We start from the raw sequence: 12491 nt of genomic DNA, 5'->3' as shown, positions 1-12491 counted from the left end.
CAGAAACGTAACTGGATAACGTGTATACGAATGAAACCAACACTCTTCACACTACACAATATCTAAAATCGTTCTCATTGTTTGAATTATGCCAGATTCCCTTTCTTAACTGAAAACGGTGTACGACGAATTCACGACACACTGATTTAAACATTAAAATAATAAGACAGGGCAAAAGAGAGTACAAAATGGTTCGCTTGCAGAACTACGTAGGGTACCAATAGTACAATAATTTCAATATAAAAAAAATCAAAAAAAATCTAAAATAATTAATTTACTGATGCTTAAACGTGTTTTTTACCTACCGTCGTTCGAGCACGAGAAAGAAAAACAAGCGTTATGAGTTTTTCTCTTTAATACTCGTTTGATACCAAATATTTTAAAAAACTACAATTTAGAGTTATTTGTGTTCATCTAATTTTACTGAAAATTTTAACATAAATTGCTGATCACATTTGCGATCGTATGGAGTAAAAATCAGGCTGTTGGGTTAAGTACAACAAGAGATTTTGACGATTAAGTTCTACCCATTTTTGTGAAGAAATAATGTTTGAAAAGGCGCCCCATACTAAAGTAAGTCGTATTCGAGACAAAAGTGCAGACGAATTTCTCGTTCTCCGAAGCCGCGGGACTAATTTTCTTAAAATTTAAATTCAAACGAAGGTTTCAAAAGTCTACTGTCAAATTTTATTAGACACCCAAAAAAAAAAAAATGATGCAGACATCCCGATTCTGTACTTCGTTCAAATCGGATTGCTTCGATCGAATACGAAAGTTTGCATTCTGTAGCTCCGTCGAGTTCGAGTTTTCCATACAAAAGCATCACTCGAACGAATTACAGAATGCAAATTTTTACATTCGTTCGACAAAAAATCGATTCGATCGAAATACAGAATAGGGGTGTGAAACTGCTAATAATCTTTCTCATATAAAACTAGTTAGTTGGTGACCAAAATGAATCGGTTCTATGCTACTCCGGTCTCCGATTTCCGGGTTTTGCAACTACCGAACACAGTAGTCAAACAGTCTAATAAAACCGATACTCACTTCAATTTCTCCGGTTTAGTCAAATCGATTTGAAGGAAAGTCTTATGGTTTAGGGTCGCTACTTGGAATCTTTAGACAGATCCGACTTCCGGTTCCTGTTTTAAGGTGAGAAGAGTGTTCAACATTTTAAGCCTCAATTTAGAATGCGTTGCAAATTACTTGATCCAATAATGATCTTGTTAGCCGATGGCCACACAAATTTGCTCAGTTATTCCAATACCGAAAATAGTTGTCAAAAAAAAAACTTCTTTAGCGGAATTTGCATCAACGTCACTAGGTTAGTTTGTTTTTTTTTTTAAATTTGATTTTTTCAGTTGATTCATGTTTTGAAAAACCATTAGACTTTTTATTTCGGTGTATATTTCCTACAATTTCTTCTATGAAACCATTTTTGTACAATTAACAGTTTTTTACCTAGAGCGGCATGGAAAAGGTGATCGGTTTCCCATCGGTGAAAAATATATATGTTTTGTCATACTGAAGACATGTGCAAAGACTATGTAAAATCTATGTAAAATGACAGAAACAATTAACGGCAATGAATTCTCTTGCACACAGGTGTCTACATCCCGCCGAACTGTACGGACAATCCGTTCCTGGCCAAGTGTGCCCTGATCGTGCAGGCCCGATTCTGCAACCACAAATACTACGCCCGGTTCTGCTGTAAGTCATGTACCCTGGCCGGTCAGTTGCGTCACTGAGGAGGAGGAGGAGGAGGACAATGACGACGACCGCGACGAAACGAAACGATTGATGGATGATGATGATGATGATCAGGGTGACGAACGATTGATTGATTGATTGATTGATTGGAGTGCATGCGTGAACGGTTTTAGTTTTTATTTGATGATCATCCCTACTTTTAAGTTCTACGATTTACATTAACAGCCGCGCTAACGAATGAAAAAGATAAAGGCATTTAGATCCGAGCAATTTTTCCAAAGTTAATTACAATTAGTCAATTTTCCAAATAGTGACCAATCCGGTTTTAGGAAGGATGGGTCACGGGTTTCGATATTTTTAGAATGTAGTAAAGCCAATCATCAAGCGGATGGAAGCACTAAAACCAAAATGCATTAGGCAGTAACAAGTTTTTGGCAGTTTTTCCACAGCCCTCTGTTTCCAGCAGTAGCGGCAACGGCCACAAAAGATGTGAACAAAAAAAAAAACTTTCCAGTAAATGCATTTAAGTGTAATTAAAATCTCTTAACAAAAGCTACTGAACGTTAAATGAATTGCATCCAATCGGCACCTGTACTTTGGTACTTTGGTAGGTGGGCGGGAGCCGATGAGTGTGTGATTCCGGAATTGTCGAAAGTAGAAGCAAAAAAAAAATTTATATATATGTGCTGCACTGCTGCAATCCTCTACAGCTGCTGCTTCCGTTTGCTGCTGTGTTTATCTATGTGTATGTGTTCATAGCGGCGGGTGCGCGCTGTAAATTCCCAACTCGCCAACTCACCGCCGCATGCGCTGCTCCCCCGTGCACACACCTGAAAAATTAGTTACTGGTAACCGATGTTAATGTTAACTCCGGAAAATTTACGACATTCTGAGAAAACAACTTCCCGAAAAGAGTGCCTGTACAGTCTAACAAAAAATGAAAAAAATGGAAAAACAAATGTTGCTTCCGATAGAAGAATGCTTTCGTGCTTTCAATACTCGGCAGAAGGGCAGTTTTACCTCTAGGATGGAACGAACCGAAACCCCGTTGGAAACGCGGCGGGTGGTGTTCGTTTAGTTTCGAGAATCAATTTAAAATACTCTTACCTGTCAGTAATTTGTTACAACACACACACACACACAACAACAGGCTAGCTAGCTTGCTAGCTGTTGAGCCAACCGCTCAACCGGCGGATCTTCCAACTACAACTTAGAAATGTACATATTCAAAAGTAGCCATGGAAAAGAAAAGGAAAAACAGTAGAAAAAAAAGAAGCATATTTTTCACTAGTTTAGCTTGTCTAGCAGGAGTAGTCGTAACCGAAGCCAACACACTGTTCATTAGTTTAACAATAACAACAAAAACAACCAGCAACAACAAACTAATAAGAATAGATGATATTACAACCGAAACGGCGGATGTTTCTGTTCGGAAATATCACACACCGTGTCCGGGCGTTTCTTTCTCAATTTGGTGTAATTTTTAAGTTGATTTTAATTTCTATATCTATATAATAACGTGCCATATATGGGAGGTCACGATAAGCAAGAATATTGCGAATTGGGAACTTTTCAGGTATGTTAATGTCAGAGACATAGCCGCGAGATTGACGTGGGACTGCATTCGAGATGTGTATAGATATTCACCCTCATTCTTGTTTACGGCCGTATGCGATACGGTCGAAAGTATATCAAATTCGTATTCCCGTTTACGTTCGAATCAATCACTATTTTAAACATCGCACATGCATAAAGACAACGCTCATCCAACTTTAAACTATAAGTTCTGGTACAGATTTGAGTTGTAATTAAAAATCTTTGCTATCATTTGTTATTTGACTTGTTTTTTTTCACTGACTTTGTATCATTATGCTTGCTTACGTCCGTATCGACCATACGACGAACACATGCTTTCGAACGAATGCGAACAAGCCATTCTTGTTTTCACTCGAACGTGTACGTACGCGACTTCTGTGCAACTTGGAACCGCACATATATTCGAAGGCTCGCCAGAAAAAAAAAAACAGCATTTTACTATACTGCTATGCTTTCTAAATGTTTTCTGCAAAACACAAATTTATGATTTGATTACAAATCACCTTTAGATTCGAAAATAAATTTGTTGGAAATCACTTAAACTTTTTTCAATGTTTTCGAACGATTGATTCGTAACAAAAAACTGACGAATCGAAACCACGTCATTTCGTCTATTCGTCCGTAACCGAGAATGGGATTTTCCGTTCGTACGAATGATGTTCGAATACACGTATCGTTTGAAGTTAAACTGCCATACATTCTAGCGTTTCGCATATGGTTAATCACAAGAATTGGACTGATTTCATCAAGGTTTAGCAGAAGTTTACTGATATTTGAATATTTGTATTCGTTCGAAAGTACCCGTTCGTCGTACTGCCGATACGGACGTAAACAAGAATGAGGGTGACTAACTGATTTGAAATCGTTTGACCGTTTAAGAATTTCTCAGGAGTGTATCGTAAATAAGCTACCCACGTACATTTCTGTTGTACGCATGTATTTGTGATGATTTTTTATGCTCAGATCACAGCATGCTGTGCGTTTGGCTGTCAGCTTTCGTTTGTTTACTTGTTTGTGCGGTTGAAATTCTGCGTTTTAAAAATGTCGCGTTTTGAAAAGGAAGTGAAAATTAAAGTTCTGGACACATGGATAAGTGGGAAGGGTATTACTATGCGAAAATTGGCGAAGCGATTTGGAATTCATAATGCCAGTGTTAAAACCATCATTAGTAAATTTGGGGTACACTATTGTTTCGACGAGCTACCAGGAAGAGGCAGAAAACCCGGTTCTTCACGGTCAATTCGTGATTTGGCCAAAAAAGCAGGAACGAGTGTTGGAATGATCCAGCGTATCAAGAGGCGAAATCTCCTGAAGACCTACAAGAAGCAGAAAATGTCGAAACAAAGTGTAGAACAGAAGAAGCGAGCAGCAACAAGGACCGGGAAATTGTATTCGCGTCTTTTGCCGTGTCCGGATGCATGCGTTTTAGTGGGCGATGAGACTTATGTAAAGGAGGACTCAAAAACCCTTACAGGTCCACAATACTTTACTGTCGTCGATGGGGAGGATGTGAGCGATGCGGACAGGTCGATTCACGTGGAGAAATTCGGTCGAAAGGTACTGGTATGGCAAGCAATATGCTCCTGTGGTTTGAAATCAACCATTTTTTACACTACCGGAACTAGAAATGCAGAAATCTATCGATCGGAGTGTCTCCAGAAGAGATTGCTGCCTTTATATAAGAAGCATAGTACACCTCCTCTGTTTTGGCCGGATTTAGCGTCGGCTCACTATGCCAAAACCACTCTCAATTGGCATGCGGAAAAGGGTATAAATTTCGTTGAGAAAAATACTGAACCACCAAAAGCCCTCAGCTTCGACCCATCGAATGCGAATCAACATTTGTCCGGAACTTGATGAAGAGCGTTCGATCAAAAGTTCGAAAATTCGTGAAGGAATAACTTAAATTCCATCCGGTTTTCATTATTCTCAAGTTTAACCTCGTACAATGAAGGATCAATTTTTAGCTTGAATAAAATATCGTTTTTTATCACAATTTGAAAGAAAAATTTGTAGGTAGCTTATTTTCGATACACTCCTTAGTCCTGAAAAGGACCATTCGGTTCCGAAAAATTGCGTTTGTATTCTAGAAATTAGAACGGCAGCTTAAGTAACGTTACTTTTAGGGTTCTGCAAAGGACCGTTAGTGGCTTTGGAGTCTTGGAAATGACTATTTGGTTACGAATGATTACGTTTGTATTCCAGAAACTAGGGTGCCATTCCAAGTCATTTGTAAGTTTGAGCCTTGACCTAGAATCGTAACACAAGTCACAAGTCGTACAATCGCTCTTATATTTCAATATTTCATTTCATACATCTCATTATTTGAGCTTCCGGCTTTCAGAAGAGCCAGATTGTGGAATTCTTTACGATATTAAACACTGTTCGAAACATTTTTCTCGAGAGCGAAACAGCCAAATGCTTGCTTTATTTGCGCTTGTTTGGTGCGAATTTCGCATTACGAAAATAGCAAAATACCTAATCAAACTATTCTCGATTTGCACTGAACTGATGATTTTTACCTTCGTTTTGCAAAGAAAAAGTGCACTCGATTTTCTCGGAGACCGCTCATCAAACTTTCACAAACTTGAGTTCAAATGAAAGGTCCAACAACCCTGTATAATACTACCAAATTTCATCCGGAAACGACTAGCCGTGCTCCAAACCGGCAATCGCTCAAAATTCTCAGAAACGCACCGCTTCGATTGGGATCAAACTATGAAGGAATGGGTTTATGAAGTTAGTCGCAGTGACAGTAGACCCAACACGCATCAGAACCGTTCAAATATTCGGATCGATTTCAGTGAATAGTAAAAACAACAGTGTCGGATGATCGCCAGCAAAAACCAAAAAAAAAAACAATCTGTATATTTCATTGTTCGATTACACACCCACCCACCCACTGCCCTTCTCAGCCGTTGTCGCTGGATTCCGCGACTAGCCGGTACTCGTAATTTCAGGAAAACAAATCATTCTTTCGAGAACAACAAAACACACGTTCTACCCATTCTTTCACTCCGTAGCCGGCCTGCGGTGGCAACAGTTCTAAATTCTGTGAATCATCATCCTCCTCGTCCTCCTCCGCATCATTATCCAGATAGTCGTCTGCTTCTCCGCTAATTCCGCGGTTCAAAATTTTCTTGTATCCCTTACTGTTCGATAACTTCCGGCACTGCTCGTAATCTCGTAACTCATCTTCCTGATCCGATTCAATCGTCATCTCCTGTATGCTAAAAGTATCCGAAAGTTCCTGCCGTGTGTTGTGTCTTCGGTTCGCTAACCCATTTCGATCGGGTCGTGGAAAAAATGTTACCGCTTCCAGTTCGTCCTCGTCGCTGTTGACGTCCACCAGCGGCGGTTGTTGGCCATCTTGGATGCAACCTCCCCCGGGAATCGCCAGGCGAGATATCGGTATCATGGAGGATGATTTCGGTGTCTGTTCCGGATTGCATTCCTGTTTTTTTTTCGGGGTGGACAGGTGGAATTTATGTCAGCACAAATAAATTATACTAGCCAATGAATGAACCCACCTGTTCCTCGTACATCTGTCTGTAGTTGCGCTTTGCCCGTTCCACTTTCAGTTCCAGTTTTCGTTGCAGAATTTTGCACGTATTTATCTGGGTCACCTTTTGGCTAGCTCGGGGATCGTCATCCTGCGTTGACACACTGCTGGTTGCCACCGAAGATGTGTACGATTCCGTGCTATTGTCACTGGTCAGAACCCTCCGGCTGCTGATGACGGCTTCCCCACTCGACGGATTCGTTTGCTTCGGATCGGCAAAGACTACGTCAAATTCGTTCATTTTGGAGTAGATTTCACTCTCGGCATCGGAGTCCGGCAGATTGTGGTGCTGAAATTTGGAACCATTGTGACATTTTCTCCGTGCGATAGCAATCTGTCAATTACCTCATCACTTTTCAAGTTATCCATAAACAGTGACTCCAGCCGTTCGGCGGCACTTTCGTTTCCACTATCCACCATCAGCATGGTTGGTTCCGGATCAAAAACAAAAAATCGAAATGGCACAAATTCCACTACAATATGTTACGCTGGGCGACCGATTTCCCTGTGTTTACAACGTTATGTCAGGAGCTTCTGTGCGAGATATCGATTTTCCATGCTACCATGCTGCGGAACAGATGATTCGGACCTGAATGGAGGGCGGATTTGTGCGCAGACTCTCAACTGGTCAACCTCGTGTTGCTTCGCTTTCTCCAACTGTTCAGTTAGTGTTAAGATATCAAGAAATCTTACATTTGAATTTCTTAATCAACATATTCTCAAATCAGTCAGAGCACGATCTTTTAGATTGTTAGCCGTTAATTGTTAATTGTTTAATTGTTTGGAGTTTCGTGAGATATGTTGCACAAACTATAGGTTAGATTTCAGGGAAGGGTGCGCGGAATCAAATTGCATTGCTTTCAAATAGCTGTATCCTTGTTTTTAAATTAAAATGTTGGGTTGTTTCAACCATGTGCAATGTAAGTAACAGAAGTTACGAAGATAGACTTAGAAAAACAGCAGCGGCTAAAAAAAAAATTTTGCTCACGTACCTAGAAAATCCGGATCTCTCTCGGTAAAACAAACATTTAACTGTTGACCAGAAGGAAAAAAGTCGTCAAAATTGATCTCCGTATAGTGGAAAAGGTTCACAAGCAGGTAGTTCCAGCTTTCGAGAGGGATCCAAACAGTTCTGTAAGAGACGTGGCGAAAGAACAGCAACTGAATAAACCTTTTGTACAAAACACGAAAAAATGCAAAGGCTTACCTCGTACAAAAGGTAATGAACGGCAGAATACGATGGTAAAATCATGTGCATGGAAGCTCTACACACTTACCGTTGACAAAACCGCATTGTCTGATTATGGATGACGAGACGTACGTGATGACAGACATCCGACAGCTTTTCCACTGCTCATCATTTCACTGTCACACAATGGCAGTACACTTTTCTGATCGGATTTAGCTTCGTACCATTACTCGACGGATGTTTAGCAGTGGTACAAGATTAATGAGGTCAACTTCGTACCGAAGGTCTTCAATCGCTCGAACGCACCGGAACGACGGTCATTTGAAAAGTACTGAGTCATCATAAAGCAGTCACTCCGGAAGCATTCCAATCTTTGACTTTATTTAAAAGATATTTTTTTTATTCAGGCCTATTTGCGAACAAGCTTTACGTGGCCGATTGCGCCGATTTTTTAAATAATTTTTTTTTGAGTTGGATCTCGTTGTTACTCTTTTTCTAGGGAGAGAGGAGCTTCCATTTCCCTCCTGCGAGGATTGAGGGGCAGTTTGTTCGTGGTTCGTCTCGTCATCCATTGCCGCATCGATGGTATTATTATCGATTTCCGTCTTCTTTTCGTTGCTAGTTGCTGTAGATGCGCCTTGTTGTACATTGTTTGCAGTTGCTGGTTGGTTTTAACTGCAGCTGGTGTACTTTGTTCTATAGGGGTTACGTTGGATAGTTTCGTTGAAGGGTTGGTGGCTTCATTGTTGTTGGTGGCTGTCACAGGTGTACTGGGGTTGCTTGGGGTTGGTGTGAAGGAAGCACCGTTGTCCTTTGGTGCAGTTGTCTCCTTGTCCAGTTTATCACATGGCTTACCGTAGTGAACAACTTTTTGGCAATATTGACATGTGACCATCTGATTGTCATAGGTAACAAGTGATTTGCACGGAATTCTTGTATCTTGACCGAAAATCACATAAGAAGGTATAGGCCTCTTCAAGCGCATGCGTAACAAACGTACACCATTTAGAATACGGGGGAAAAAGTTCTTCCACTTTTCTTTTTCGATAGAGAGAATATCTCTGTATTGGGACATATTTTTGCGAATATAAGGATCGATGACGCTTGAGGGAAGAAGGCACACGCACTTCTATAGTACTATTTTCCATATATACTGGAATGTTGTACTTCATGTTCTCGTGCTCCATATAGTGCTTGTCTTTTGCGAATTGAATTGCATCCAACTCTTTATAAAACTGGATATAAACAACATTATTGGTCTTATTGTAAAGTAAATGCATTATTGAAGTAAATGCACACGTTTAATGTCAAGCTGCATTTGCTCCTTAAGCAAACCTTCAAGTTCTCGTATCGAAGGTCGAATTTTGCACAGTCAACAACAATTGTATTCTTTCGTGTCGGCGGTAGCTTTTGTTAGTTTGGTTCACTCACTTCGAGGTCGTTCTATTGTTCACTACACAATACTGTACTTGGTTTCTTCCGTCTCGAACGTAAGCGGTTTTGTTTTATCGACTGACTTGGATGAGATGTGAAAGCGAACTGAATCTTTGACTTGATTCTTTGAAAGTTTCGAGGTGATCGGTTGAATGGGTGAATTTTACCAATTATTTTCTTGTGATGCATATTGAGTCCTTACATTCTTTCGTGTTCTTTAAGAGCAATACGCGCAGTTTAGCGCTTTTTTAGCGTTTCACTCCCTGTTTATAGAACGGACGAAATGAGTGTATTTGTGTCAGCGATAATTTCCTCGTTGGAGTAGAATCTCTTTCTTTGGGGTTTTTTTCTGAGGTCAGCAAATAGATAGTAGTCGTTAGGGGCCATATCCGGTGAATATGGTGGCAGCAGTTGTCGTTTTTGGTCCACCGTGAGCCATCTCACACTGTTATCTCACGAAATTTGAGTTTACGGGTTGAGGGACTATTTTCGCAGTTTCCGGTGTAATTACCTTATTTGGCCGGTCGGAGCGTTCAGCATCGGCAGTGTCAAGTACGAGCACGTTTAACCTCTGCATACCACATTGTTTTTGATGCAGCAAAGTACCCCGTAGCATCTCACAAACCATTGCTGAGATTGCAGTGTGTTTTCTTTGACAAATCTCAATCATAAATAAATACATGAAACTGTCTCGAATCCATTGTTTTGAGAATAGCAATACTACGGTCTCGCAAATCACTGGTACTCGTGGACTAAACATCAGAATATCATGAAATTTTGACAGGTGTCTTGTGAAGGTTGGTACTCGTGAAAAATTAAATAATCCAGGGGTGGAATCATCCACCCCTGGTGATAAAGAGGTGATTACCAGAATGTTTGGAATCACCATCACCGGTGATTGAGCCAATTTATCACCTGTCAAGAAACGTCAATTTTTCAGGAGTAACATATGAAAGTGACGTATACCCATATAATATTTTAAAATCTAAATTTTTATTCCTATAGTTTTCAATCCTTTTCATTAATTCGAGTCATGTTTATCAATGATGATTTGTATGGATCGAAAAGTAACGTTGAAAAAAATTACCTCGCGAGTATGGCAAACTGCGCACAAACAAATAAAATTATTCACTTGTTGGTTTAATTTAGTGCCGATTTTTATTTTTCAATGGAAATAAATGTCACAGTCAGTTCTTTGGGATAAATTTGCTAGCTTTGAAATGACACGAATTGTTAGATCTTCTTGATGTTTCACAAGCGATGGCATTCCTCTCGAATGAGAAAGATCCGTTAAATAATTTCTTGTATAGTTTTCATTCACTTTACGATTATGACATTTCACAGAGCTTTCAAATGCTAGTTCCATTTTGGAAATTTTACCCACCGGTACTACGAATATCCACTATGATTAGTAGCTAATAATTACAACATAAATGAATTGATTTAATTGATAAATACTACCGTTCATTCGATGAATTCTTTAAACTATATAAACTAAGTTACTTTTCATTTTGATATTTAATTTTGACAAATTTACAGTACGAATTTTATAAAAAAATTATCCTCTCCGACCAATATTGGTAGGTTATGTTTATATCAGTGGCTTAAAATTCACCTAACGGACAATAATTTATAAAGCCACTTATTACCGGTATCACTACACGGTGGAAACCAAGTGAAGTGATTGTGACCCTTATTATTGGTATCACTTCACGGTGAAAATCCATTGAAGTGAATTTTGGTCCTTATTACGGAAGCCGCTTCAGAGACAAAAGTAATTACTTGGATGAACTTGATGTCATTATGAACATCACGCCACCAACATTTTGTCGAAAAAATTTGTTTTTTCCACTACACTGATCACTTCACTATGCGTGATACTGGTAATAGGGAAAATCAAGTGATGTGACATGTAAGTGAAGTGAATGTGAAAGTGGAAGTGAGAACGGTAATAAGGGCCACTAAATTGCTATCACCTCCATTTTGACATGAAGGTGATTAAATCGTGGTGACTATCACCTTACGTAATGCCAACGTTTGGTAGTGATGTTAGCCTTTCAGCAGTGGTGACAGAACTTGGTGATAATCACCTTACATGATTCCACCCTAGGTTCAAAGTTTCAAATTCAAATTTTATACCACGCAGGTCTCTTTTTGATGCTGTTGGTGGAAGGTCCTCAACACGACGTCCAGTTCCGTCTAGCACACAAGAAGAAATGATCGATGTCCGATGAACTTAAACTTTGTGAAAACTTAGCTTTTAAGATATTTATTGTTATCCCACACTGTTGAAAATTTAATCATAAATTGCTGATCATATTTCTGATGGCATGGGGAAATAATTATGTTGTTACTTTTAGTACAACTCGAGATAGTCACGATTAAGTTCTACCCACTCTTTCATTGGGTGAATTTCCAAAAGGCATTCCATAGTAAAGTAAGACGTATTGACGTCAAAAAAGTTTAATTCAAATTAACAACCGGCACAGAATTATTCTAAATAACATCGTAAAGTAAACAAACGGGTCAATTAGTCCGTGTTCATAACCAGGCAGACGCCTTGCAAGACCCAGTGGCTGGAGTGCTCCTCGGTGAACAGATCCGCTTCGAATACGAGGCCAATTCCCATTGCGTTGCGCCGCTGGGACGTCGTGTAGACCGGTGTCCGGAATGTGTTCTTCATTTGCGAAAGTAGAAGAGTAAAAAAAAAAAAAACAGTGGTTAGAATGGTTCCATATGCAAATTGATCTAATAAATATTGACGTAGTAATCTAATAGAACATCGGTACTGTGTGATGCGTTGAAGGTTATTTTTCAAGAATTCCCCTTCTAATCTAACGCAAGAAGCGGGAAACATTTGTCATTTGTCTGGCAATAGACTGCCCCTCAGTTACTGGGAAGGAAAAACACAAAATAAAATTAGCAGTTCAAGTAGAACGAAACGAGCTGTTTATCAACGGAAACAACGCGTGAGGCCAATGCGAAACGTGAATGGTCGTC

At 39.6% G+C, this 12491-nt stretch overlaps 3 protein-coding genes across 8 annotated transcripts in view; 1 reads left to right on the top strand and 2 right to left on the bottom strand.

The window, feature by feature from the left end:
* LOC131432989 (papilin) overlaps window positions 1-3123 on the top strand; it is a 221649-nt gene extending 218526 nt beyond the window's left edge. For all 5 annotated transcript variants that reach the window (XM_058599701.1, XM_058599693.1, XM_058599716.1 and 2 more), the window contains one exon: window positions 1606-3123. In XM_058599701.1, coding sequence (XP_058455684.1) covers window positions 1606-1748 — 143 coding nt within the window. In that variant the 3' untranslated portion in view covers window positions 1749-3123. The remainder of the gene's footprint in view (window positions 1-1605) is intronic.
* Window positions 3124-6201: 3078 nt separating this feature from the next.
* On the bottom strand, window positions 6202-7452 carry LOC131433016 (uncharacterized). The gene is made up of 3 exons (XM_058599737.1): window positions 7214-7452; window positions 6837-7157; window positions 6202-6760 (listed from the first exon to the last, which is right to left on the bottom strand). The coding sequence occupies exons 1-3, from the start codon at window positions 7292-7294 to the stop codon at window positions 6263-6265; spliced, it is 900 nt and encodes a 299-aa protein (XP_058455720.1). The 5' UTR covers window positions 7295-7452; the 3' UTR covers window positions 6202-6262.
* Window positions 7453-11885: 4433 nt separating this feature from the next.
* LOC131432979 (dynein axonemal heavy chain 10) overlaps window positions 11886-12491 on the bottom strand; it is a 163108-nt gene continuing 162502 nt past the window's right edge. For both annotated transcript variants that reach the window (XM_058599673.1, XM_058599681.1), the window contains one exon: window positions 11886-12168. In XM_058599673.1, the coding sequence (XP_058455656.1) occupies window positions 12022-12168 (147 nt within the window). In that variant the 3' untranslated portion in view covers window positions 11886-12021. The remainder of the gene's footprint in view (window positions 12169-12491) is intronic.

Source organism: Malaya genurostris, chromosome 1 (assembly GCF_030247185.1).
Source record: "Malaya genurostris strain Urasoe2022 chromosome 1, Malgen_1.1, whole genome shotgun sequence".
NCBI lineage: Eukaryota > Metazoa > Arthropoda > Insecta > Diptera > Culicidae > Malaya > Malaya genurostris.
Note: the sequence above shows the minus strand (reverse complement) of the source record. Positions and strands in the feature narration are given on the sequence as shown.